Genomic DNA, 22,789 nt, shown 5'->3' with positions numbered 1-22,789 from the left:
CTGCACCTACGGATTCGAACACGTAATTTATAACTAAGCCTTAGATTTATCACCTTCATAACTTTCATCGATTTAACGATTTAACGAATCGATTGTGCAACAATAATATATCATCTCTATTACCCGCTAGCAGACGGTTATCTGCCATTTTAACGTTCCATCAGCCTTGTACGTGATCCACTTTTCCCCGCGTTCAAGATTAAGCTTATTCTATCTCGTAACCTCCTCACAGGCAGTAAATAACACTATAAATATAATTGTAAACCCGCCACTATAATGGTAAACCGAAGCCTATCCAAAATAACTTTAACGAACCGTTTGGTTAATCCGTTGTGGCCGTGGTTATTAGGATTCGAAATGCTAAAATTAACATTTTTGTTTGTAAACCAATTTAAAAAGTTTATATTAATTGCGTGCCCCCCATCGAAGTGAAAATATAGGTGTTAAATCCCGTACGTAGTTTCGAAATCCCTAAAAAAAACCTTTAATAGCTATTAAAACCTTAGGTCCGGTTTCATTTCGTAATAGGATTAACCACCGAAAACGGGATTTTCGGTCCATTAATAACAAAAATAAGGGTTTTTTATTGTAAGGATTAGGTTTAAAAATCACTATATCACCTTTGATAAAAACGAAAATATTAAAAGGTGTAGGGAATATAACCTTATTTATACGCCTAATAAAAATAGCTTTAACGCAAGCAATATAGGTAATTGCCCTAATTTTATCGAAATTAGGTAAACTTTTATAATTTTAGCGGTTTTTTTAGCAATAATAACCCTAAATGCCCCAAACGCCTATGCCATAACAGGGTTTTGTGGGCCTGGATTTCGTCACAATCGCCTATAATTCCGTCTAGTCTGAGCATTGAGCCTAGGCTTAGTGCAATTCAGTGCAGTTCAGGGTAGATTTAGGCCAATTTAGTGCGGTTTAGGGAAGATTCAGGGGCGCATCCAAAAAAAAGAAATTTTGCGTGTCGAGATTCGGCGCAGATGTTGTCCTGGTAACCCGCCCCTCAAGGCAGGGTAAGGTGACATGTACGAATATAGCTCACATGCATAAAGAAAGTCAAGCCACAGGAAACCGCCCTCACTGCGGATTAGTTTGACTAATGTTGCGGAGATAAGGGTTGATAAACTTAATACACATTGTAGAATTAAATCACCATCAGAGTGTAAGAATTAAGGGCTTGCGTTGCAACTACTCGTATTATAGTGCCGGGACGCTGGCACGGTTGTGCAGCCCAGCAGCTTCAGAAGATGTTACGACCACGCGCGTACGACAACCGATATGTTTCACGGACAGGGCGGCCTCGACGCTGTTGCTGTTGCGGACTTGGTACCGCATTCTATGTTGCGTCCACGTCATTGCGTTGGGCTCCTTGATCGCCGCTGCATTTGATTGGTTAATTACAAATGTTTAAATCTAAGCTGTTTCGTCCACCTCGTGGCAATGTTTGAGGGAAAAAGTCAAAGTTTTAATACATTCTTTTATTTTGACTCACGGCTGTACCCTCCTGCCTCAAACCAAACTCAACTTCGCTCCCTCATGGTCTCGTAACTTCAGCGCAAAGGTGTTATGATCTTATCATCTTTCAATCCATGAATCAGAACCGCAAAGGGTGTAAAGGGTGCAAAATGTGCAAAATTTGCCAGAGGCGGGGTGTAGGCAAATGTCAGTGGTCCCTCTGACTGTATTGAGTTTGTCGGAAGTAAAGTTTGTTCTATTAAACTGGTTTGTTCAGGTCTTCGGAATAGGTTCGCCGTACTGATAGCCAGTCTCGCAGACCTCGGCTCAAGGCGAACCTTGTCATTAATCTTGCTGCAGTCCAATTGCCAAGAGGATACAACATGTGCTTTGTAACACAATCACAGTGGATGTACTATCCACAAAAGCTGTTGATATTTATCCGCAGTCAAGTGGTCTGGACAGTCGACCAGAATGTTCTCAAAAACTTCAGGCCCGATCCAAAGGCTTCGACTTTCGAACCACAAGTGCAGGTTTAGGGCCTACTTAGTTAACCACAATCGAACGTCAGCCGATCAAGGCACAATAAATAATCATTACTCCATTTTTCGCACAAATACTTGCTGTGCTGAGCTGCTTCACCCACGCCGCACCGCAAGGGACCTCCTCTGCGTGACCACCAAACACCGCTCCGCAATGTCCCATCAAGACGGCAAAGAGGAGTTGAAGGACTCACAAGAGACCAAGAAACTCGTCTCGCAAACTTCGACTGGAAGTATTCGCAATGAGCCCGTACCGGGAGAGGGTGAGAAGTCCACACCCGAAGGGAACGTGAAAATCTCAGGTGGGGAAAAGCCCGGCGAGATAGAGTATCGCAACGCGCTGCAAACAAATCTTTTGGCCCTTGGGCTGTGCTTGGGGATGTTCGTCGTGGCCTTGGATAACACTGTGATTGGTAATTTATTCTCCCCTCCTGCTTCGTTTCGACGGGAATATACTGACTTGAATAACCTTTTTTTTTTTCCCCACACTCTTTTAGCAATCGCTATTCCCAAAATAACCACCGACTTTCACTCCCTAGACAACACCGGCTGGTATGGCTCGGCCTACATGCTTACCAACTGCGCCCTGCAGCCCATGTTTGGCAAATTCTACACCCATTTCGATGTCAAGTGGACATATCTATCCTCCTTGGCAGTCTTTGAGTTTGGGTCGGTCTTGTGTGCTGCAGCGACGAACCCGGCAATGCTGAGCGCCGGGCGCGCCGTGGCCGGTGCCGGTGCTGCGGCTCTCTTCAACGGAGCCATGAACATCATCAGCTACAGCGTGGCTTTGAGAAAGCGTTCAATTTACATTGGACTCCTGGCTGGCATGTACAGCATCGCTTCTGTCGTGGGCCCGATCCTTGGTATGTATCTCTCCACCGCGTCGAACCTGGGGTCGGTCTAAACAACTTCTGAGTCTTTAGGTGGCGCTCTTACGGAATATGCCAGCTGGCGGTGGTGCTTCTGGTAGGCCTCTCTTTCCCCCCCCCCCCCCCAAATACGGTTGTAAAAGTCCAAAGCTTCGTTTACTCATGTCATTCTGATTGCAGGATCAAGTACGTCCTTCCCGGGTCCGATCTTTTCTCATTTCCCCAAAGCTTACAACTAGATAGTCTTCCCGCTGGCGCAGTTACCGCAATCAGCGTTGTATTCATCTTCTCCACCTCTGAGAACAAAGCATCGAGATTGACCTTCCGGGAGAAGCTCGGCAAACTCGACATGGTCGGCATCGTGCTGTTCATTAGCAGCATTGTATGCCTGCTCTTGGCACTACAATGGGGAGGGACCACCTACTCCTGGAGCGACTCTAGAGTCTGGGGCTGCTTTCTTGGCTTTGGACTAATCGGTACTGCATTCGTTTGGCTTCAGCTCCGGCTAGGTGACGAGTAAGTCTTGTTGTCAGCAAACTTTACTCCCTTTTGCCGCGCGCCGTTGCTGACTTGGTTGAATGATTGCCCCATTCAGTGCCACCATTCCACCCAGCATCATCAAACAGCGGACAATTTGGTCTATACTCTGCTTCGAGCTGCTGCTGGCGATCGGCCTCTACTTCTTGGTGTATTACCTGCCATTTTACTTTCAAGCCGTGCGGCTTCTCTCCGCCCAAGCCTCCGGGATCCGAATGATCCCGCTTCTGGTCTCCGTCACCATCGCCTCCATCGTGAGCGGCGGCTTGACCACCGCCACCGGCCACTACGTTCCCTTGCTCCACATCAGCGCCGCCATGTTTACCATCGCGGCCGGCCTCTGCTCCACCCTCAAGGTTGATTCATACGCCGGCGAGTGGATCGGGTACCAGCTGCTGGCAGGTATCGGAGTCGGGTTGTCCCTGCAGGTTGGCTACGTGGCGGCTCAGGTGGTCCTGGCACAGGAGCAGCAGGCCACGGGAGTCGCGCTCGTCTCGTTCTGCGCCTCGCTGGGAGGCGCTCTGGCCGTGTCGTTGGGGAACAGCGTCTTCTTGAACGCCTTGACGGATGAGCTGCGGAGTCGGATTCCCGATTCGGACGTCGTAGAGATGGTCATACGGGCTGGCGCGTCCAACGTCGCGTCGGAAACTCCGCCCTCAGTGCTGCCCGAGGTCATATTCAGCTACAACAGGGCCATCACTAGGGTCTTCCTCATCGCAATTCCGATGGGAGCTGCGTCCCTATTCTTTTGCCTTTTCACCGAGTGGAGGAAGATTGATACCAAGAAGAAGCCGAGTGACGAGGGATCTTTGGATGATTCGAGGGCGGCAGTGTGATGGGAAGGTGAGAATATTCTGGGTCACCTTGAGGAAGTAAAAAAGAAAAAAAAGGATTTAGGTATAGGTCGGGCTGGGGTAGTTGGAGCAAGGGAATTTGAAAGCTGTGGTTATAAGCCCGTGAAAACTTGTCTCATGTTTGAACTGAGCAGAATACTGAACTCGGTCACGTACCACTGGTATGAATGGATGGCAAGACAGCGGGGGTTCTAGTAGCTAACACAGCAGTAACTGGTCTCAAAAAGCGGATATCTAACACGTTCCATACTTTTTGCATCAGCAAGGCAAGACTACCTAGTCTAGAACTAAAAAGATGAAGATTGAAAGGATTGTAAGTAAAAATAGAAACCGCCCAGATGTCTGTATTTTCAAAGAATCTAAACCAAGCCAAATGATAAAGCCCGTAACGCCCACAACAAACAAGGCTCGTGTTGGGGTAGGCATGTCGACTGCTCCCGATTACAAGTGTCAAGTGGCGCTACCAAGGGATTTCCGCTCCATCGTACTCGTGATGGGCGCCCGGGCGGACCTCCATACCTGGGACGTGTATCTTGAGAAATTTGCCATTTATATCCTTATTATCCTTTGCTATCACTCCCATGACGCCCTCCGCGGATGTTGAAGCATCCAAGTCGGCAGTGTAACTTGTCATGTCCGTTTGCACCCACTGTTTCCGTCAGTAATAATTCAGACAATGGAAGTTGTGGATGGAAAGCCGATGGTGAGCTTTCTGGGGCGGGGGGGAAGAAACAAAAACTTACGCCAGGGCAAACGGTAAAGACGGCGAACCCCTCTTCCTCGAGTGAATACGCATACTGAACAGTGAGGGCGTTGAGAGCGACTTTGGATATCTTGTAGGAGTATTGTGTTGATATCATCCACTTGCGGGCGTTGGCCATGGAAGACACACTCGACCCACTGCATAACATCAGGCATGTTTCGGTCAGCCCCAACCCCCTCCACCTCTTCCGACCCTTCAGCTCTCTGTGACTCACATATTGGCAATCTTCTTCTGCTTCCCCTGCCGCAGCAGAGGCAAAAAGGCCGCAGTAACGTCATGAACAGCCTCGACGTTGACCTCCAACATTCTGCGCAGGTCGCCCATTTCCTCGACGCTCTTGCAGTATTCTATAATGGCGGCGTTGTTGATGAGCACGTCGAGGCCGCGCCGGTCGAGCTTCTTCTTGACCTGCTCGACGCCCTCGGCGATGCTTGCCTTGTCGGTCAGGATCACGTGGATGATGACAAGGCGACCTTGGGAGGAGTCGGCGAGTTGCTGTAGCTCCTTTGACGGCTCCGCACGCACGGTCCCAAAGACCATCGAGACCTCGCTCGGGGGCCGTTCTGAAAGGTACCGCACAAACGCGAGTCCTAATCCCCGGCCGGCTCCAGTGACGAGATATGTTGACATGTTTTTTTCCAGCAGGTGTCCTTGTCTAAAGTGTTTGTCTAAAGTCCCTCGTCTAAGGTGCCCAAATGTCGATTAGAAAGGAAGTGTTACCCACGCATATGGATGCATCGGGGAGACCTTGGGCGCCATTTAAGCCCTTGGATCCGACGGCCGTTGGTGCATTTCCCAGAAAGCTTTTTTGAAGTTAGCACCAGACGGGGATGGTCTGTTATGAGAAAGTGGTTGTTAGTTTAAGTTCCATTTCCCGGCTGCAAGTGCGAACTTTCCCACGAGGAACGACACTCCATTCCCGACCAAAAGTGGCGTCTGCTTTTGACGTGGGGGGGCGTGAGCTCTTGCGGAACCTAAAAGAAATGTCAAAGTTTGAGCGAACACATGTGATTTTCTTGTCGGTTTGAAGAAAAGAAAAAAAAAGAAAAGAAAAAGAAAATCACCAAAAGTGTTTGATTCATGATATCGGATGGTTTTCCTGCAAAAGCCTTGGGGTATTGTAAAAGTACCTTTACAGGTCAAAGTTTCGTCCAAATGCATTCGAAGCTGGCTTTGGCATGTTAGTGTAACCCAAAGTAGATGCTGCCTTATATATCCACCACGCGTAAATAGCAGCCAGACCGCTCACCCTGGCTGAAATTCGTTGCTTCAACAAATCAAGACTTGTCACATACTGGTAAACTGATTGGTGCCTCTCATTCACCTCAAAATATACGCATCAAATGGGCATATTCTCTTCATCACGGGTGCCACCACCCAAGGTGCCCACCGATACTGTGATCCCTCTCCGGGAAATGGACAGCTTGCCTTTGTCGGTTGGGATCTGCAACGAGTTTTCATTCTACTTCGAAGATGTCCTAGATGTCTACAAGCTTCAACGTGCACTCGACAGACTAGTGAGCAAGGAAAAATGGCGAAAGATGGGGGCAAGACTGAGACGCAACGTCTGTACCATTTCCTCCTTCCCTATACTGAGGCTTCAACTAAGCTGATTCTTTTTTTTTTTTTTTTTCTTTTTCCAATTTCGCCATGCAGAAAGAGGGAAAGCTCGAGTATCATATACCGGCAGAGTACAGCGAAAAGCGTCCCGGCGTCCTGCACAGCCAACAGATTTTTGCAACATCCATCGCCGATCATCCGGTGCTGTCCCAGATACCCAAGGGTAGGGGCGAAAAGCCGGTCTTGATGCAGCCCTCGTGGCACTTCCGACCTCATATGCGCGGCCCCAACAGCCCGCAGACCTACGAGGACTGGCTGTACGCCGACATCCCACAGCTCGCGGTTCACTACGTCGCGTTCAAGGACGCCACAATTTTCACGCTCACGTACCTCCACAGCTGGATGGACGGGTCGGGCCTGTTGACGCTGACTCGGGCCTGGACCGCCGTGCTCCGAGGCGAAGACGACTCGCTACCCCCCTTCGTCGGGTACGGGTACGACGACGACCCTCTGGCGACTCTCCATCTGCAGAGGCCCGGGTCGGACTATCTGCTCGCGCCAAAGGCCCTCAGGGGCTGGTCGTTCTTTGCCTTTGTCGTGCGGCAGATGCTGGAGCGCCTCTGGTGGCCGCAAGAGGAGTCGCGGATCGTGTGCATCCCATCGTCGTACATCAAGCGGCTGGCGGACGAGGCGCGGGCGAGGCTGGAAGCATCCCGCAGCGCCCCGGACGGCGCCGGGGGTGACGCAAAGCCCTTTGTGGGCGAGAGCGACGTGCTGCTCGCGTGGTGGGTCATGACGGTCGTGCGCGCACTGAAGCCCGCGCCCGGCCGCACCGTCGCGCTCATCAACGCCTTCGACTCGCGCGGGCTGCTGGCCGAGATGGGGCTCCTCCCGCGTCCGGACGCCGCCTTCTTCGGCAACGCGGCCTACGGGTGCATAACCTTGTCACCTGCCCGCGACTACCTCCGAGACGGCACCGACGCCCCGCTCACCCCGCTCGCCGCGAGCATCCGCCGGGATATGCTAACCCAGCGTACCGTGGAGCAGGTGCAGGCGCAGATGGCGGCGCTCCGCGAGAGCTTGGCCTCGGCCGGCCGGCCTCCGCTGTATGGATCCTCCAACATGATCTTCCTTGCCTACTCCAACATGAACACGTTCAAGCTCTACGAGGCCGACTTTTCCCATGCCGTCGTGGCAACCGAAGCCGGGGACGCACCAAAAGCTGATTCCAAGACTCACCGTAGGGGGGCGCCCACGTGGATCAGCAGCACGTCGACCGAGACCGGGTTCTCGCCACGGAACACGGGCTTGTTCATGGGCAAGGACAAGGATGGATACTGGTGGCTCTTTGCTTGCCTGCGGAAGGGCGCCTGGAAGAAGATTGAGGAACAATTGAAGGCTCGCCTTTGACGGTATTTTTGTTTTGTTTCTGCTTCTAGCTTGACTCGCGATAGTATTCCTTCAGTTGTATTAAGGGGTTGTGAAGACGATTCATAGCTTCTCGCTATAAAAAAAAAAAAAAAAAAAAAAAAAAAAAAAAAAAAAAAAAAAGAAAGAAAACCTACTACATGTTTACATGGGCGGATTTAAGGTTAAAATTTTCAATAACGATTGTGGGTGAATCCTAAGTATTTAAGCAAATTAAGTTCCGAAAACCAACATAGCTCGTTAAAGATAAAAAGATAAAAGAGGGAGAAAAAAAAAAGAAGAAAAGAATCCCGTCGCCCCGTGGGTTCCGCAGTAAGTTTTCTATTCAAATTCACGAAATTTAAAAACTTGAAAAAAAAAAAAAAAACTTTTGGAAAATTGCTTTTTACCGTTACAGCAACGGCTTTTGTTCACAACAGCCACAATCCAAGCAAGCGTACTTTAATACGCAACAGCTTCTTGGAAATTGAGGGCCGCTTGGCCCCAACAAGACGTGCGGTACCCATGGCGGGTTTTCAGCAAGCCTTGTTCAACTTCCTTCCACGTAACATCTCGCTGCTATTCTCGCATGACGAGACGAACACGCACATTGCGAATGTGTGCTTCGCCGACAAGGTGGAGCTGGGGGAGGGGGTTTCAAGTAAAGTTAGTTTGTTTTTTTCTCATATTTCTTCGTTATGCTGCTCGGTTGCACGAACCTGAAACTTGACCGCGACAGAGGCCACCACCTTGGCCACCTCCATCTGCGTGTAGCCCTTGCCAATGCAGTTTCGACTGCCCTTGCTAAAGGTCAAGTCCGTCCTGTCCATGTATCCCTTGCGTGCCTTGAAATCGGCCAGAGACTCGCCGGGGCCTTGCATCCAACGATCCGGTCGGCAGATCTGCGGCTGGTCGCCAAAGACGGTCTCGTCTTTTTGGATGGCTGGGTGGCTCAGGCCGATGCCGTAGCCAGGCGAGAGCATCCGCCCGTCGCGCAGCGGGATGCCCTTTGGTCCGGCCACCCTCTCCATGCCGATGTCGCTGGCGTAGCTGAGCCGATACCCCTCGCGCACGAGACCTTGCAGGTACGGCATCTTGAAGGTGTCATCCAGGGGCACCGGGTAGGCGGTCGAGTGCTCCTTGATCTCGCGGTAGAGGCGCTCCTGGTTCTCTGGGTGCTGCGCCAGCCATCTCATGATGAAGTCGACGGCGAACGACGGGCTGAGGGTCCCGGCCAGGAGGTTGACGGTACAGAACATCTGCACCTTGACGTCGTCCAGGACGTCTGGGTGCTTGGCCTTGGCGTCTAGGAGGTGATGCAGCATTGTGTTCCGGGTCACGGCCGCTCTTTTCTCGTTGGCCATCTCGGCGTTGACTCGCTCGGCCGAGTATTGGAAAAACGCGCTCGCTCTGCTCTTTTTCTGCTTGTTCAGGGCCAATGCGATGGGGTTGGTGCGTAAGACATAATCCAGAAAAGGCCACTGGGTTGCCTGGGAGGGATATGGTCGAGTTAATTTCTCAGGCTTACAGACGTCCCAACAACAGGCTTCAAAACTCACCACCCGGACATAGGCTATGTGTTTAAGCTGGCTGGAAATCAGGTCGAACATGTCCTTTCCGTTGCGGATGAACCCGCTCGGCTCTCCGTAGGTGACATTTGTGATGGAGTCGTAGGCATCTAGACAAGCCATCGTCAGCGTCGTAATCACACTTGGTTGTTCATTCACTCGCCGAGTCTCACAGTAATGGCACCATTCAGAAATGTTTACGACCTCTCCTGCCCGGGCCTTGGCTTCAAACACCCTCGTCAACTCTACGATCGTCTCGTCCACCAGCGGCTCATATCCCTTCAGGCTGGACAGCGAGTAGACGACCTCGATTGCGCTTCGATTTCGGTTGTGTTCTTTTTCGTCCCGAATGCCCCCGATGTTTGCTGGCTGACCGGGCACCTGCAGCGCATTGACGTGATCCGTCTTCATCAGTCGGTCTTTGAATCCCAACACCAGCGGAATGGCACCGGGGTCGTCAGTGTAGACTATGTTGGGCCCCACGCGCACCGTGGTGCCGTACTTGTTGTGAAGGTACTCGTGGTAGGCGATGCCGCCGGGGCGTTTGGCGTATTTCCAGGCCAGATATGCACGATAGGCATTTGTGTATCTCGCGAGGATGGGGCCGGGGAAGCCCCAGAGGTGGCGATACCTGAGCTCAGTTGCAACAATGTAGCCAAGCAGACAGAGGGCTGCCGCTAGTCCAAGGACCTGGGCGCGGCTGAGGCTCTCGAGTGCAAAAACCATGGTTGATTTTTTTTTTTTTTTTTTTTTTTTTTGTTTTGTGGATTGAGAATAACGAAACTACAGTAGGGCTAGAAATGACTGAGGGACAAAGGGTGCTTGAGCTTGGGTAACTGCCAGACTTTGATATGCTTGGTTTCTCTCCAAGTTTACTACAACTGCAAAAGTCTAGACCTCATTTGAATGATTACCCTGATGCCTTTGGCACTGCAGTGGCAGACTTTGCTAGCTCCGTCCTCCTCATGCATTACATGCATCACTTTGGAAGATATGATTTTACTCATCAGACCAACGTTAGTTTCGGAATTCTAAGCTTTTTTTTTCGTCAGTTGCCGTTTTCGCGCATGATCGTCCGGTAGGTGTGCACAAAGTGATCAAGTAAGATTTTAACAAGCTTTGTGCCTGAGTAGTGTTACATCCTGGTAAGCAACGTCAACTAGGGTTTCACCTGACAGAGATAGCGTTATAAACAAGCAGCACCCATATACTGTGCCAACGCTTGAAAGGTTAATGCAACCACCGAATGTTCATATCCACGAAACAATATTTTCCTTGTACAAAGCTTATTGTTGGTCTCCTCGACACCGCTATCAATCTCGGAGATGAAGTTCCAAAACATAGCAACCACATCTTTGATTGGGGGCGGTATTTGTTTCGGCATAGTTAACGGACTCGACGGCTGGCTATCTAATACCATCAAAGTCATTGGGCCCAATACAACCGAGTTCAAGGAAGCGTCAGATAGGTGGGATACTTATCAGGCACCCAACATTGAGTTGATCGTGGAACCAGGTCAAGAAGACGATGTTCCAAAAATCGTATGAAGATTTCCCCGAGCTCCATTGTAGGCGTACCACGATGTTGAAAACCTGAAACAAAACTTGGTCAAATGCACTCTAGGTTAAATATTGCAACGAAAATGGCATCGACTTCTTGGCGTACAGTGGCGGTCACGGATCGTCAACAACTCTCGGGTCTTTCAAGGGCATACAGATCAACCTGACGAGGCTTAGAAATATAAGCATTGACCCAAGTGGCAAGACCGCATGGGTACAGGGTGGATCGACGGGTGGGAGCGTCATCAACCATCTCTGGGACCATGGTTATGTGACTCCAACAGGCACCATCGGTTGTGTTGGGTACATGGGCCTGGCACTTGGAGGCGGCCATGGGCGACTTGAGGGTCTTTACGGCCTGGTGAGCGACAATATCTTGCAGTTTGACCTCGTCACTGCCAACGGAACCACGATCCGCGTCAACAAAACAAAGCACAGTGACCTCTACTGGGCGATGAAAGGGGCCGGCCACAACTTTGGCATTGTGACGAGAGTCCAAGTAAAGATTTATCCCCGCGGACCGGAGATGTGGTATCATAGAGCTTACACCTGGCGCGGCGACAAGCTGGATGCTGTTTTCGACGCCCTGAACAACCTTCACGGCAACGGCACAACCCCGGTCGCCATGGCGGTAAACACGGGAACCTTCCTCATGATGCCACACATCACAAAGGAGGAGCCCGTCATCCTTTGGCTCTTCGAGTACCGCGGCAGCGCCGAGAAGGCAAAACGGCTGCTGGCCCCATTCGACTCCATCGAGGCCGTCGCCGTCGACTCGAGAGAATCCATCTACCCGCAGCTTGCCGACCAGCCCTCGCTCTGCACCGGAGCCGAGCGGATAATAACCACCGCCGGTCTTCGGACCTACAACCTGACGGCGGAACGTCAGATCTGGGACGGCTTCAAGAGGCGAGTGGCGAAAAACCCAAAGCTCACCGCCAAGACCATCATCATACACGAGGGCTACGCGACCGAGGGCGTGGAGAAGATGGACCCCGCATCCTCGGCCTACCCGTTCCGCGGTGACCGGCATTTGATGCAGTTCCAGGGCACCCTTGAAGATTCGAGCCTGGCAGCGGAGATGTGGGAGTGGGCGAACGAGGTTCGCCATCAGTGGAACGCTGGCCAGCCGCAACGCACGCCTTCCGCATATGTCAACTACGCCAACGGGCACGAGAGAAAGGAAGACTGCTATGGGCACCAGCCGTGGCGCCTTGCCAAGCTGCGTGACCTCAAGGCTCGATATGATCCCGCTAACCGCTTTCGGTTTTACAATCCAATTATTTGAGTTATACATCGCCTTTGCGGGTTAGAAACTTTGGAAAGTGTACTATGGTCTAATAAGTCTATAGCTCGACTTTGTTTATCCGTCACAAGCATCGGCTTGTATAGAGTTATTGTGGGTAGTAGCAGTGATGTCAGAGCAATCACAAGCTTCGGAGCCGGCTCGTCTCATCTCTTGCATTATATTTTGAAAAGGCCTCGTCATCGCTGAGAGTTCCAAGATCAGACAATCATGTGGGGATCAAAACTCAGCCTGGGTCCAGAATCGCGGGCCTTTTTGGGGTAATGAGATGAGACGAATGCTGCAAAGCTTGGGAAGTCGTCTAGAATACTACTGCATTTCAGACGTATAACGTAAGCTTAATGGTATTATTCATGCTCGGGAAAAACACCTCATACCGGGGAGGCGAGGCATCTCTTACAAGCAAAGAAAAAAAAAAAAAAAAAAAAAAAAACGAACTTGTCCGTAAAGCGACGTAAAACTCTAATCTATAGCCTACTCTTGTACGTGGGTAGTTGCTAGTTCTAAACGACGGTTCTAGAAGCGTCAGAGTTTAAGTTTGTGTTCTGTTTGCGGCACATGAGTTAGGCTTCAGAGAGCGACCATGCGCATACAGGTGTTGGTACCAGAGCAAGGGTTCCGTCTTGAAGAGCCTTCTCCATCGCCGAGCTGGCCGAGTAGCAACTTCTGCGCAAGTATGGAAATTCGATTTTCACCCGGGTTATCATCTAGATCTTTTGCTGCCCTGCCAGCTCGACCACCCTCCGCTTCCCTCGGGCTACGTGGCTAGAACTATGCACGACGTTTACCAGACTTGACTTGTTATTCTACATTCTCGATATTGCCACCTTCAGGTATCAAGAGCCCAACATGCAGTTGATTGATATACTTTGGACGTGGGGTCCTCTTGTGGTGATTTTCACCATGTTGCTGGCATACAATGCCGAGTCTCTTGGTCATGCCTTTCGCAGGACCAGCAACTACCCAATCGTCAACTACCAAAAAGGCGCCTTGACTTATGCTGCTGCTAGAAGAGAGTTTGTGCATAATGCTCGCCAGTTGCTGGTTGAAGGATCCCGAAAGGCAAACACAATCCATTCCTGAGTGTGGCGGTGAACCGGTGCTGACGGTCTGATCAAATAGTTCTCGGGGCCTTTTAAAGTCATCACCCTCTCCAAGCCGTTGATTATCCTGCCTCCAGAGTTGATCGATGCCGTTAACGCCGAGAGAAAGCTGAGCTTCCTCGAATATGTCCGGGAGGAATTCTTGTCGGATTTCGACACCTTCCGAACCTGCCGCCCGATGCCGCCGGGTATGTTCAGCAAGGCCATTCAGAATGGCATAAACCGCCGCCTGCGTAAGTTGGTTTCACCTTGCCCACTCGCTCGGGCTGAGCTGACGAGGGCTCGCATCAGCCAAATTCATCAAGGGCATGTCCCTTGAGCTATCTGCATGCTTGGATAAAAGCTTCGGTTACCAGCAAGACTGGCAAGAGGTTAACTTTATCAATGAAGCCCGGGGATGGGTCGCCCACATGACAACCTTGGTTTTCCTGGGAGAAAGCTTTGCCCACAACCAGCAGTGGATCGACGTCACAACTGCATTCGTCGAAAACATGTTCATGGCGATGGCGGTGACGAGATCCTTTCATCCTTTGTTGAGGCCGTTGGTGGATAGGGTTTCGCCCCTCAACCGCAAGGTGCGGAGATACCAGAAGGTCATCGCTTCGATTCTGGGCCCCGTGATACAGGAGCGCCACGTGGAGCTCGAGGTTGCCAGAAAGAACGGGCGGAAGCCGGACCTGCCGGATGACTCGATCGAATGGTTCCGCCAGGCTGCCGACGGTTTCAACTATCCCGAGATCTGGATTCAGATGGGGCTCAACCAAGTCTCGATGCAGACCACGAGCAACCAGCTATGTCAGTCCGTTCTCTATCTCTGCGCCAACCGACAACATCTCGAGCCGCTTCGAAAAGAAGCCATCGAGGTTTTACAGAGAGACGGTCTGGAAAAGGCCGTCACCAACATGAACAGCCTGAGCTTCATGGACAGCTTCCTCAAGGAAGCGCAGCGGCTCAAGCCCGAGGGACTGGCCAGCATGCATCGTCGCGCCATGGAAGATGTTCAGCTCGGCCCGGACGTCACGATCCGGAAGGGCGAGCACCTGGCAATCTCGGCACACCAGATGTGGCAAGAAGGCAACTACCCGGAGCCCGAGCTTTTCGATCCTTACCGCTTCCTGGAGCGCAAGAACAACCCCAAGTACGCCAACCGATGGGCCTTTGTCTCGACCAGTCCAGACCACATGGGCTTTTCCCACGGGAAGCTGGCCTGTCCTGGGCGTTTCCTTGCCGCCAGCGTCTTGAAGATTGCCATGTTGCACTTGATACTCAAGTACGATCTCAGGATAGCAGACCCGAAAGATGCAAACCCTTGGTTCCATGGGACATATGCAATGGTCAACACGAATGCGAGAATATGGGTGAGGTCGAGGAAGCCCGAGGTGGATTTGGAGGCACTGGCGAGGCAAATTTAACCCGAATGGGCTGGTATGGGCAGCAATGTGCATAGGAATTTTGTAGGGCCGTTTTTGTCATGGCCGTCAATCGTTTTCACATTCTCAGACCTTGGAAGCTAGGGAAATCGCCAAATTTCCCAACCATGTCGGGGTTTCCTGAGGTTCTGATGAAATTGACACCTTCATAGTCAATTAACGTAGTCATAACTTAGCCAAGGCCTTTGCAATCAACAGAAGTGTACATCTTCTCCCTCCACCTACCATGCCTGTGGCAATCAGCAAGGCCGCCAGTGAGCGCTCAGAAGGCTCAAAATTGGAAGCGCGTGCTGGTGCGACATGACCACAAATGGCCCAAAAGTCTATAGGAGGATTCTTGGCATCAAACTTTTCAAAATTACCTCTTGCACCCCTTTGCGAAGTCAATCTGTATCTTCGATGCCCCAACTCCTCGGACCCAGAAAGTCTATTAAACACGGGATCCGCCAATCAAGGACAGCCTCAATACTTTACCATTGAGCTGCAGTTACTGTACCCTATGTAGTTCGGTACAAATGGGCCGGATTCCAGTAATTATGTCGCTTTAGCTTTGTTTCGACGCTAGCAAGTGCAGTGGAACCTTGTCAATGGCTACGATTTGTTAAAGTCGCACTTTGATTTCCCTATTGGGTAAAAAGCCGTCTGGTGGCATAGGCTACGGCTGTTTGGGCCTCGGCAAAGAACTCGCTGCGTATGTACAGTTACCGCTTCTTTTCGATCAGTTCAAGTGCCAGATCTTTTGACGCAGGAGTTTCCAAAGTTTATCCTCACCGTGCAACTCATTCGATTGGCTAGACTGATGGTCTATGGTCAAAAAAATAAGCACATGTAAGCAAATGTCGCAAACTTAAATTTCGCCGACCCCCAACAGTTTCCGAATATTTAGACATGCTTTTCCTCTCATACTGGGATGGGTTAGGTCTTGATTTCTTTTTTTGGTTCGGTGGATAGCTGAAGGACATCAAGTTCTTACTAGTCCATACGAACAGATCGTAACTTGTTAACCGATCTGCTTTATAGGGGCACTGGGACTCACGCTGTCAATGTAACCTACGTCATATCTCTTGAACCTTGAACCATCACTGAACACTACACGTACCGGCGTTACACCTCGACCGAAGTCCTGGATAATTTAGCCTTGAGTCCACTGTCGAGGTAGGCCTGTCCTCTGGATCAGCCTATATCTTTTTTGGTTGATGCTTGTTGCCGGGCACCCTTGTACCAGGTTCATGTTACCAACCCTGTCACGGTTTGGTTCGTCACCTTTTACGGTTTGCAAATGGCCGAGAAACTTTGGTTGGTCTGATCTCGGGGCCTTGAACCGCGCTTTCTAGAAGAGGCCATTTTTTCCCAAGCGCCGTGACCCAGGGTAGCGAACAGTTTGGTGGGATTGTGATGGTACAGATAAGTTTAACGAAGCAACAATAGCCCTGCTGAATGCATGATAACTTGACGTCTTGTCTTTTCAATGGTATGGCTCCGCGATGCCAAGAAGTCGTATTTCAAGCTCCTTTCCAGGGTATCTTAACTCCTTTCCTGGGTAGCATCCAAGATTTGTAGTACATGGTACTCACAAGGCCTCCAAAATACCTTTTCACAGTGTTACGGAAGCGGCCATGCTGAAGCACTTTTTAGACGGCGGCCAAGCGCGGATCAAACAAACCCTGCAGAGGGGCTACGCGCCGCCGCACTTTGCACACAACCTGGAGCTGATACTGGTCGAGGACAGCCGGTCGCCGACGTCCATGTCGATGCGCAGCAAGCTCGCGAGCACACGCGAGAGGATAGCAAGGCTTCGCACCCTCGACCCAGTGACTCTGATATGGTGGACCACGGCGTTTCCTATGCGCCAGTGGTCGGGGGGACGGAACATGAGCAGCCGTACCTTTGCCGCGCTGGTCAGGCGAGCTCCGGACTTTGCGGCAGAGATGGAACCGCTGCTCGGCATCATAAGGGACGAACTAAAACTGCTAGCTGAAGTCCACAAAACGTCCCGCGCCGTCCAAGATTTGCTTTTGGCCGTCTCCAGAGACCACGCTTCGGGCTCGCGTTCCATCACACCGAACACGGATGGTATGTGGCATCGTCACTATCTGTCTCGACCCCCTGCATTATCCATTCATACTTTCTGAGCCTCGGACGATAGCAGCTAATTTGACATGGAAATCTACTCTGCAGTCCAGTCGCCCAAGAATCAATATGTTGTCTTGACCGGAGCGCAACCGCAATTCCCCGCGTTGCTGCCGCATCTGCTGCGTCAGGGAGTAGAAGCTTCACGGAAATACCAGCAAGAGAAGGATAAAGGGGCGCGGCTCTCCACTGCAATCCAAGCTTTCATACCCACGGTTCCGATGGAGAAGGATGCATACGTGATGCTATCCATAGGCTCCAACGAAGTTTGGGGGCTTTTACACGAGCTTGGCATCTTAGATCAAATTGTCAAGGAGCCAAAGGCGGGGGCCACTGAAGGCGAGCTACTGGATAGAATAGAAATTTTCCGACATCAACCCTACCGTAGTAGTAAAAATTCCCTGGTGCCACAATAAACGACCCGGACCGATCAAGAAAAAAAAAAAGAAAACTAAAATTGGCTGGAGCTTCTCTATATAGGTATAAAAAGACCAGGTCTTTAGAGCAAACTTTGCTACTTTCATTACCCCACTCCTGCTCAGTGACATTTATGATTTATCAGGGCCTATAAAATCAGACGGAATAATCTTGTCCTTCACCTTCGTCCTCCTTCCCGCCTCCAAGATATTGAAGAACTCAGACAAGTCACCAGAAGACCATGCATACCAAGCCAGAATCGGACCGGAAGTGGGGGCCCGTTCTCATCGTGGGAGGTTCTGGCCGCCTCGGGTACTTTATTGCTCGCGAACTGCTGCAGCAGCCCGAATGCGACCGCGTAGTCTCAATCAGCCGGAGCTCAGCTGTCGCCAACGCCTGCGAGGGCGTGGAGTACAGAGTGGCCGACATACGAGACGGCGAGGCCGTGGCCGCCATCATGGCAGAGGTTCGGCCAGAGACCATAATCAACTCGGCCTCTCCGCCCCACACCGACGAGACGGTCACCTCAAAGACCGAGTTTGAGGAGTTCTTTGGCGAGGCACAGGAGAAACTATTGGCAGCGGCTCGCAGGTTCGGGAGCAGGTACCTTGTGTTCACCTCATCTTCGTCCGTCATCCAGGGCTACAACCACTACGACGCGGACGAAACGGCACCCATGTGGCCAGAGAACTCCAGAGCCTACCCATACTGGGTCCAGCGCGCCAAGATGGAAAACCGTCTTCTGGCTGCCGACTCACCCGAGCTGCAATCCGTGGCCCTCCGCCTGCCCCTCATCGTCGGGGAGAGGGACTACGCCTTCGTGCCGTCGATGGTCAAGGCGTTAGAGGACGGCCAGACGGGAGTTCAGATCGGGAGCGGGTACGGAAAGCTCACGACCGTGTCGGCCGACGACGCAGCCAGGGCGCACGTCCTCGCCCTGAGGGGGCTCATGAGGCCCGGGAACGACGTGCACGGCGAGGCGTTCTACATCATAGGAAAGAAGCCCGTCATCTCGTTCCAGGCCATGGCGCGCGTCGTCTGGGTCGAGGCCGGCTGGAAACCGTCCCCGCCGTCCATCACGGTGCCCGACTGGGCAGCCAAGACCCTGGTGGCGGCTTGCGAGATGATCACGTGGCCCTTGGGGATCACTCCGCCGCTGACCGTGCACATGCTGCGAATCATGTGCAACACTTGGACGTACAACGATACCAAAGCACGGGAGAGACTGGGGTACGTGCCCAGGGACGACACAGTGGACGCACTGAGGAAGGGGACCAGAGAGTTTCTGGCGAACCGAGACGAGCACCGAAAGAGTGGTCCAAACCACCCTTGAGGCTTTAACACCTGAACAAGGTGTATGCACCTACTGTTTATTGCCAGGTCAAGATTGCAATCCTTCGGGGTTTGAATGAGATCAGAGGCCGGAGTTTAAATCAATAGTTTCCAAAAGACCAAGATTGGGGAAGATCTGACTCGGGATATACTTTTGCGGAACAAATCTTAGATCATCTTAAACCTATGGGTTTGTGTTTATTGCTCTCCGATGCAGAATTACATTCCGCCCGTCCTTCTCAATCCGCATTTCAGATTATTTTAAGGCCTGCCAAAACCCGAAAACAGGTTCAACCCGACCCGGCCCACCAGCCCATGGGTTGTTGGCGGGGGACCTTGATGGCCCACGGGTTTTTGTTAGCGGGTTGATGGCGGCCCGCGGGTTGGTGGGCTCAACCCGAATTGAGTAACCCGTGGGTTTTGTATTAAAGCGAATGTGAAAAAATAATAAAAAATTGATTTTTTTTTATTATAAAGTGAAATTGAATAAATGTATTTTATATTTTATAGTATAACTATCCTGTTCAATTTTCTTATTTTATTTTAATCAATAGAAATATAAATATTAGCTCGTAAAATATTTACTTTTACGTTTTTCGCACGGGGGCCCGCGGATTGACAAAAACCCGCGTTCAGTTTTGGGCCGGGCCGGGCCCCCCATAAATAATTCACCCCACCCGCGGGTCGCCCGCCCCACCAATTTGGGCTGACGCGGGCCCCCATGGAGGGTTTTAGAATGCCTTATTGTCGCCAGGCAAACCCAGCATTCTACGGAGGCTATGGCCCGTATGCGCAGATTTACTCTCTGTTGAACATTGCATATTCAGTCGGCCTTGCTGTCGGACCACTGCTTGGTGGGAGCTTGAAGCAAGCAATTGGGTACGGCAACATGAATTCTAGTCTTGGCTGGTTTTTGCGGCGTGACTGCCCTAGTGTGCTACATGTTTGTTGGGATCTCTGCTACCTATTCTGACATTGATAAAAACGGGGTTAATGTGTGGGAAATAGAACTAAACCAAGAAATCATGTCCAAGTATGCTCATATTTGTATTTGGTCAGCTCACAGCTTTCTCTCACTCTTCTAAATTGGTGATTACCTTGCCAACATATCTTTAATGCTTTTCCACAGCGTCAGCAAGAAATCCCAGGGCTTCACGACGTTTAACACGCCCATCATTTACTGCCTCTAAAACATCCAAGATTTAGCATTCACGCCTCTTGTGTTCCATTTCACGTCTGTGTGATACCCACCCTCGTCGGCGTCGGCCGTGTACTGACCGCTCCACTGCACGAACGTCCCTCCCTCGGCGGCCCTGCTGGTGATAGGGTACAAGCGAATAGTACTGAGGACGTTGGTGTAGGGGAGTCCCCATGGTCGGCACTGGACGATGTGGAAAGACATGCAGTTTTTCAGGTTCTGATGTGTAGGTAGTAGCATGAGTACCCGCAGCTGTTATCCGGCGCGCAGCACAGAACTTACCGAGTACTCCTCCTCCTTGACGTCTAGTACTGTGCCGTCGTCGAATGTCCATCTGATTATTTCTGGCTGAATATCATCGGAGGGCAGAATCTCGGTCTTGCTGATGCCGATGAAGAAGTTCTGGAAGTTTTTCAGTTGAATCAGGGGCCAGATTTCTGATATTGGGGCATTGATTACCGCTGATTCGGTAACCAATGTTGAGGTCAACTTGGAGGGCATTGTTAAAAACACGACAAGCAGTGGGCTCTACTTGAGAATGGCTGTATGTTGCTTGGCTTCACTGCAAGCTAACCTGGAGATATTTACTTTTTTGTGGGATAGAAGGATGCACATGGCTTTTGTGAGAACCCTAACTTACAGTAATTTCAAACGGCCCTGGAACATACGAGAGCATCAAGACATGCCATGGTGCAGTGGTAAACGATTGCCCCTGCCAAGGTCAGACCGATCTTTTCTGACTCGTATTTTAGTTTTGGTTTGCCAAGCAATGTCTTCTTTTTAAGTTAATCTCGTCAAAGTCTCGGGGGTGTCAATAAACTTTGCATTTGCATGTTGACGTATTGCTTTTTATTTAGCTCCTGCTTTTATTAAGCTGCTATCAGGGACTTATGAGTCAGTTAAGTTACTTCTCTCTTCTACTTGGTACACCCTCCTCACCCTCCACGCCATTCATACCCTTTGCACCCTTTGCATATCTCCACATCCCTGCTTCAACCGTTCCTGCTACTTGACAACTTTCATATACTATTATGGGACGACGGCGCCCTATCTTCTTGGGTGAGACGAGATGAAGGCTTCAGGAACAGGGTTTGGGAGCGCAGGAAACCCTCACCTCAATTTTAATACATGGTGTACATATTTCATCCCGGTCGAGTTTATTTTCTAATTACTCAAGATAACCGTCGGTTAACTAGTGCGGAAAACCTCTATTTTCTCTTCACTAGATTGCAGGCCGACTTGGCCCGAAAAACCATGTGATCTCATGCCTACTCCATTTACATTTTAGGAGCTTAATCTCAGAGTGATCGACGGTAATAACATCAAGCCTCGTGCTTGACAGGCTTGTACCTTTCGTTCTGAATAATTTCAATCAGCTGTATGGATTGAAGGCTTGTAAGCGTTTTGATGATCGAAAATGGGGAACAAAAGCCCAAGGAGGAACTGTTTCCCTTGAGTTTGCCATGCGAATAAGCAGAATACTCACGTTTCCATCCGGGTCATAAATGAAGGCGACCCGAAACGGCCCGTCCATAAGGCGCTTTTGCCATTGTACGCCGAGTCCTTCGAGTCGCTCGCAGGCCAGGTGAATATCATCCACTGAAATGCAAACGTGACCAGGATTACGCTGCTCACGGTTGCGGCTGTGGTGTTTCATGCCATCCTCCTTCTCTGTGCCCTTGCTGTGAGTGTCAATGAGCTCTAGAAGCCCCTCGCATTCCACATGCGGTTGGGGGTCCTCGATACTCGGCCCAGTGGTACCTGGTTGCCCGCACCCGAGAAGGTAGCTATCGTAACCGACCATGGTACTGTGCTGTGTCTGCCGGCACGTCATGCCAAAGACCTGCTCATAGAATTGCCGGGATACCTTTTTGTCCCTGACACCAATCGTGGTGTGATGAACCTTGCAGCTTTTGCAAGCCGTGGCAGCCATGTCGTCGGAGTGACGCATCGAGTTTCGACCAATGAGCTTGATCCAATTCCCATCGGGGTCGAGAACATGAGCGCTGCCGTCCTCAAGGTTGCTCAGTATCCTATAGCCAGCATCGCATAGGCCCTTGCAGGCAGCCTGGACGTTATCCACCGATATGCAGACGGGGCTTAGACCTTTGGGGTCTTGATCGCCCCCAGTCGTGTTTTGGATTCCATAGCTGTAGCTTAGCTCCAACACGCCCTCACGGTCACTCTGGTGCTTTCCGTGAACCGGGGATATGGGCGAGTCTTGAGAACTCATGGTTATGTTAGTTTTTCGGTAACCGGTGCGGGGAGGATTGGAAGGGATTACCGCCGGCAACAAAGTACAGCTCCAGTTTGTGATCCGGAATCTTGTACTCTGATAACAGGCTCATTCCGAGATGGCTATAGAAATTAATGCTTGCTCTAGGGTCTGCATTCGCGTCAGAGGTGAGGAGGCAAAAATCAGATAGGGGATAGACACACTCTTAACCCTTAGCATCGTGTGGTTGAATTTATATGAGGCAGTATCCGTCATGGTCTCGGTTGCGGTTAGGAAAGAAAGCTCTGCCGAGACGGACCTCACTAGCAAGTAGCTACTAGCAACTGGCTGCAGACGATGGGTTGGAGCGACGGGATTCAATTTAAAAACTGAAAGAGCAGGGGTATCATCTGATATGTAGTACCACAAATGACGCGCAACCTTTTAGCCCCTCTTTTTACCTGGGCCTGGGCGGCTGCTACAGTAAAATACTGTAAATCAAAGCCAAACATGGCATCAGTGTAGATAT

At 50.9% G+C, this 22,789-nt stretch overlaps 9 protein-coding genes across 9 annotated transcripts; 5 read left to right on the top strand and 4 right to left on the bottom strand.

Moving 5' to 3' along the window:
• Positions 1–2,163: 2,163 nt before the first annotated feature.
• On the top strand, positions 2,164–4,254 carry PpBr36_10748 (uncharacterized protein; the record flags this gene model as incomplete). The annotated part of the gene is made up of 4 exons (XM_029897856.1): positions 2,164–2,422; positions 2,507–2,875; positions 3,121–3,397; positions 3,477–4,254. The coding sequence occupies 4 exons, from the start codon at positions 2,164–2,166 to the stop codon at positions 4,252–4,254; spliced, it is 1,683 nt and encodes a 560-aa protein (XP_029743866.1).
• Positions 4,255–4,732: 478 nt separating this feature from the next.
• Positions 4,733–5,665, bottom strand: PpBr36_10747 (uncharacterized protein; the record flags this gene model as incomplete). The annotated part of the gene is made up of 3 exons (XM_029897855.1): positions 4,733–4,921; positions 5,016–5,172; positions 5,250–5,665. The coding sequence occupies 3 exons, from the start codon at positions 5,663–5,665 to the stop codon at positions 4,733–4,735; spliced, it is 762 nt and encodes a 253-aa protein (XP_029743861.1).
• Positions 5,666–6,378: 713 nt separating this feature from the next.
• PpBr36_10746 (uncharacterized protein) lies at positions 6,379–8,005 on the top strand (the record flags this gene model as incomplete). The annotated part of the gene is made up of 2 exons (XM_029897854.1): positions 6,379–6,552; positions 6,692–8,005. The coding sequence occupies 2 exons, from the start codon at positions 6,379–6,381 to the stop codon at positions 8,003–8,005; spliced, it is 1,488 nt and encodes a 495-aa protein (XP_029743860.1).
• Positions 8,006–8,581: 576 nt separating this feature from the next.
• On the bottom strand, positions 8,582–10,296 carry PpBr36_10745 (uncharacterized protein; the record flags this gene model as incomplete). The annotated part of the gene is made up of 4 exons (XM_029897853.1): positions 8,582–8,644; positions 8,722–9,492; positions 9,562–9,680; positions 9,744–10,296. 4 exons carry the CDS (start codon positions 10,294–10,296, stop codon positions 8,582–8,584), a joined length of 1,506 nt encoding a protein of 501 aa, XP_029743706.1.
• Positions 10,297–10,895: 599 nt separating this feature from the next.
• PpBr36_10744 (uncharacterized protein) lies at positions 10,896–12,417 on the top strand (the record flags this gene model as incomplete). The annotated part of the gene is made up of 2 exons (XM_029897852.1): positions 10,896–11,111; positions 11,194–12,417. 2 exons carry the CDS (start codon positions 10,896–10,898, stop codon positions 12,415–12,417), a joined length of 1,440 nt encoding a protein of 479 aa, XP_029743858.1.
• Positions 12,418–13,284: 867 nt separating this feature from the next.
• PpBr36_10743 (uncharacterized protein) lies at positions 13,285–14,950 on the top strand (the record flags this gene model as incomplete). Its single annotated transcript, XM_029897851.1, has 3 exons — positions 13,285–13,455; positions 13,558–13,771; positions 13,830–14,950. The coding sequence occupies 3 exons, from the start codon at positions 13,285–13,287 to the stop codon at positions 14,948–14,950; spliced, it is 1,506 nt and encodes a 501-aa protein (XP_029743865.1).
• Positions 14,951–16,584: 1,634 nt separating this feature from the next.
• PpBr36_10742 (uncharacterized protein) lies at positions 16,585–18,848 on the top strand (the record flags this gene model as incomplete). Its single annotated transcript, XM_029897850.1, has 3 exons — positions 16,585–17,041; positions 17,147–17,488; positions 17,773–18,848. The coding sequence occupies 3 exons, from the start codon at positions 16,585–16,587 to the stop codon at positions 18,846–18,848; spliced, it is 1,875 nt and encodes a 624-aa protein (XP_029743864.1).
• A 1,111-nt stretch (positions 18,849–19,959) lies between these two features.
• PpBr36_10741 (uncharacterized protein) lies at positions 19,960–20,546 on the bottom strand (the record flags this gene model as incomplete). The annotated part of the gene is made up of 3 exons (XM_029897849.1): positions 19,960–20,033; positions 20,099–20,264; positions 20,328–20,546. The coding sequence occupies 3 exons, from the start codon at positions 20,544–20,546 to the stop codon at positions 19,960–19,962; spliced, it is 459 nt and encodes a 152-aa protein (XP_029743863.1).
• Positions 20,547–21,367: 821 nt separating this feature from the next.
• Positions 21,368–22,536, bottom strand: PpBr36_10740 (uncharacterized protein; the record flags this gene model as incomplete). Its single annotated transcript, XM_029897848.1, has 4 exons — positions 21,368–21,421; positions 21,532–22,265; positions 22,330–22,431; positions 22,485–22,536. 4 exons carry the CDS (start codon positions 22,534–22,536, stop codon positions 21,368–21,370), a joined length of 942 nt encoding a protein of 313 aa, XP_029743862.1.
• Positions 22,537–22,789: the final 253 nt, after the last annotated feature.

Source organism: Pyricularia pennisetigena (assembly GCF_004337985.1).
Source record: "Pyricularia pennisetigena strain Br36 chromosome 4 map unlocalized Pyricularia_pennisetigena_Br36_Scf_11, whole genome shotgun sequence".
NCBI classification, from domain to species: domain Eukaryota; kingdom Fungi; phylum Ascomycota; class Sordariomycetes; order Magnaporthales; family Pyriculariaceae; genus Pyricularia; species Pyricularia pennisetigena.
The sequence above is the reverse complement of the archived record's forward strand: the minus strand, read 5'-3'. Positions and strand labels throughout refer to the sequence as shown.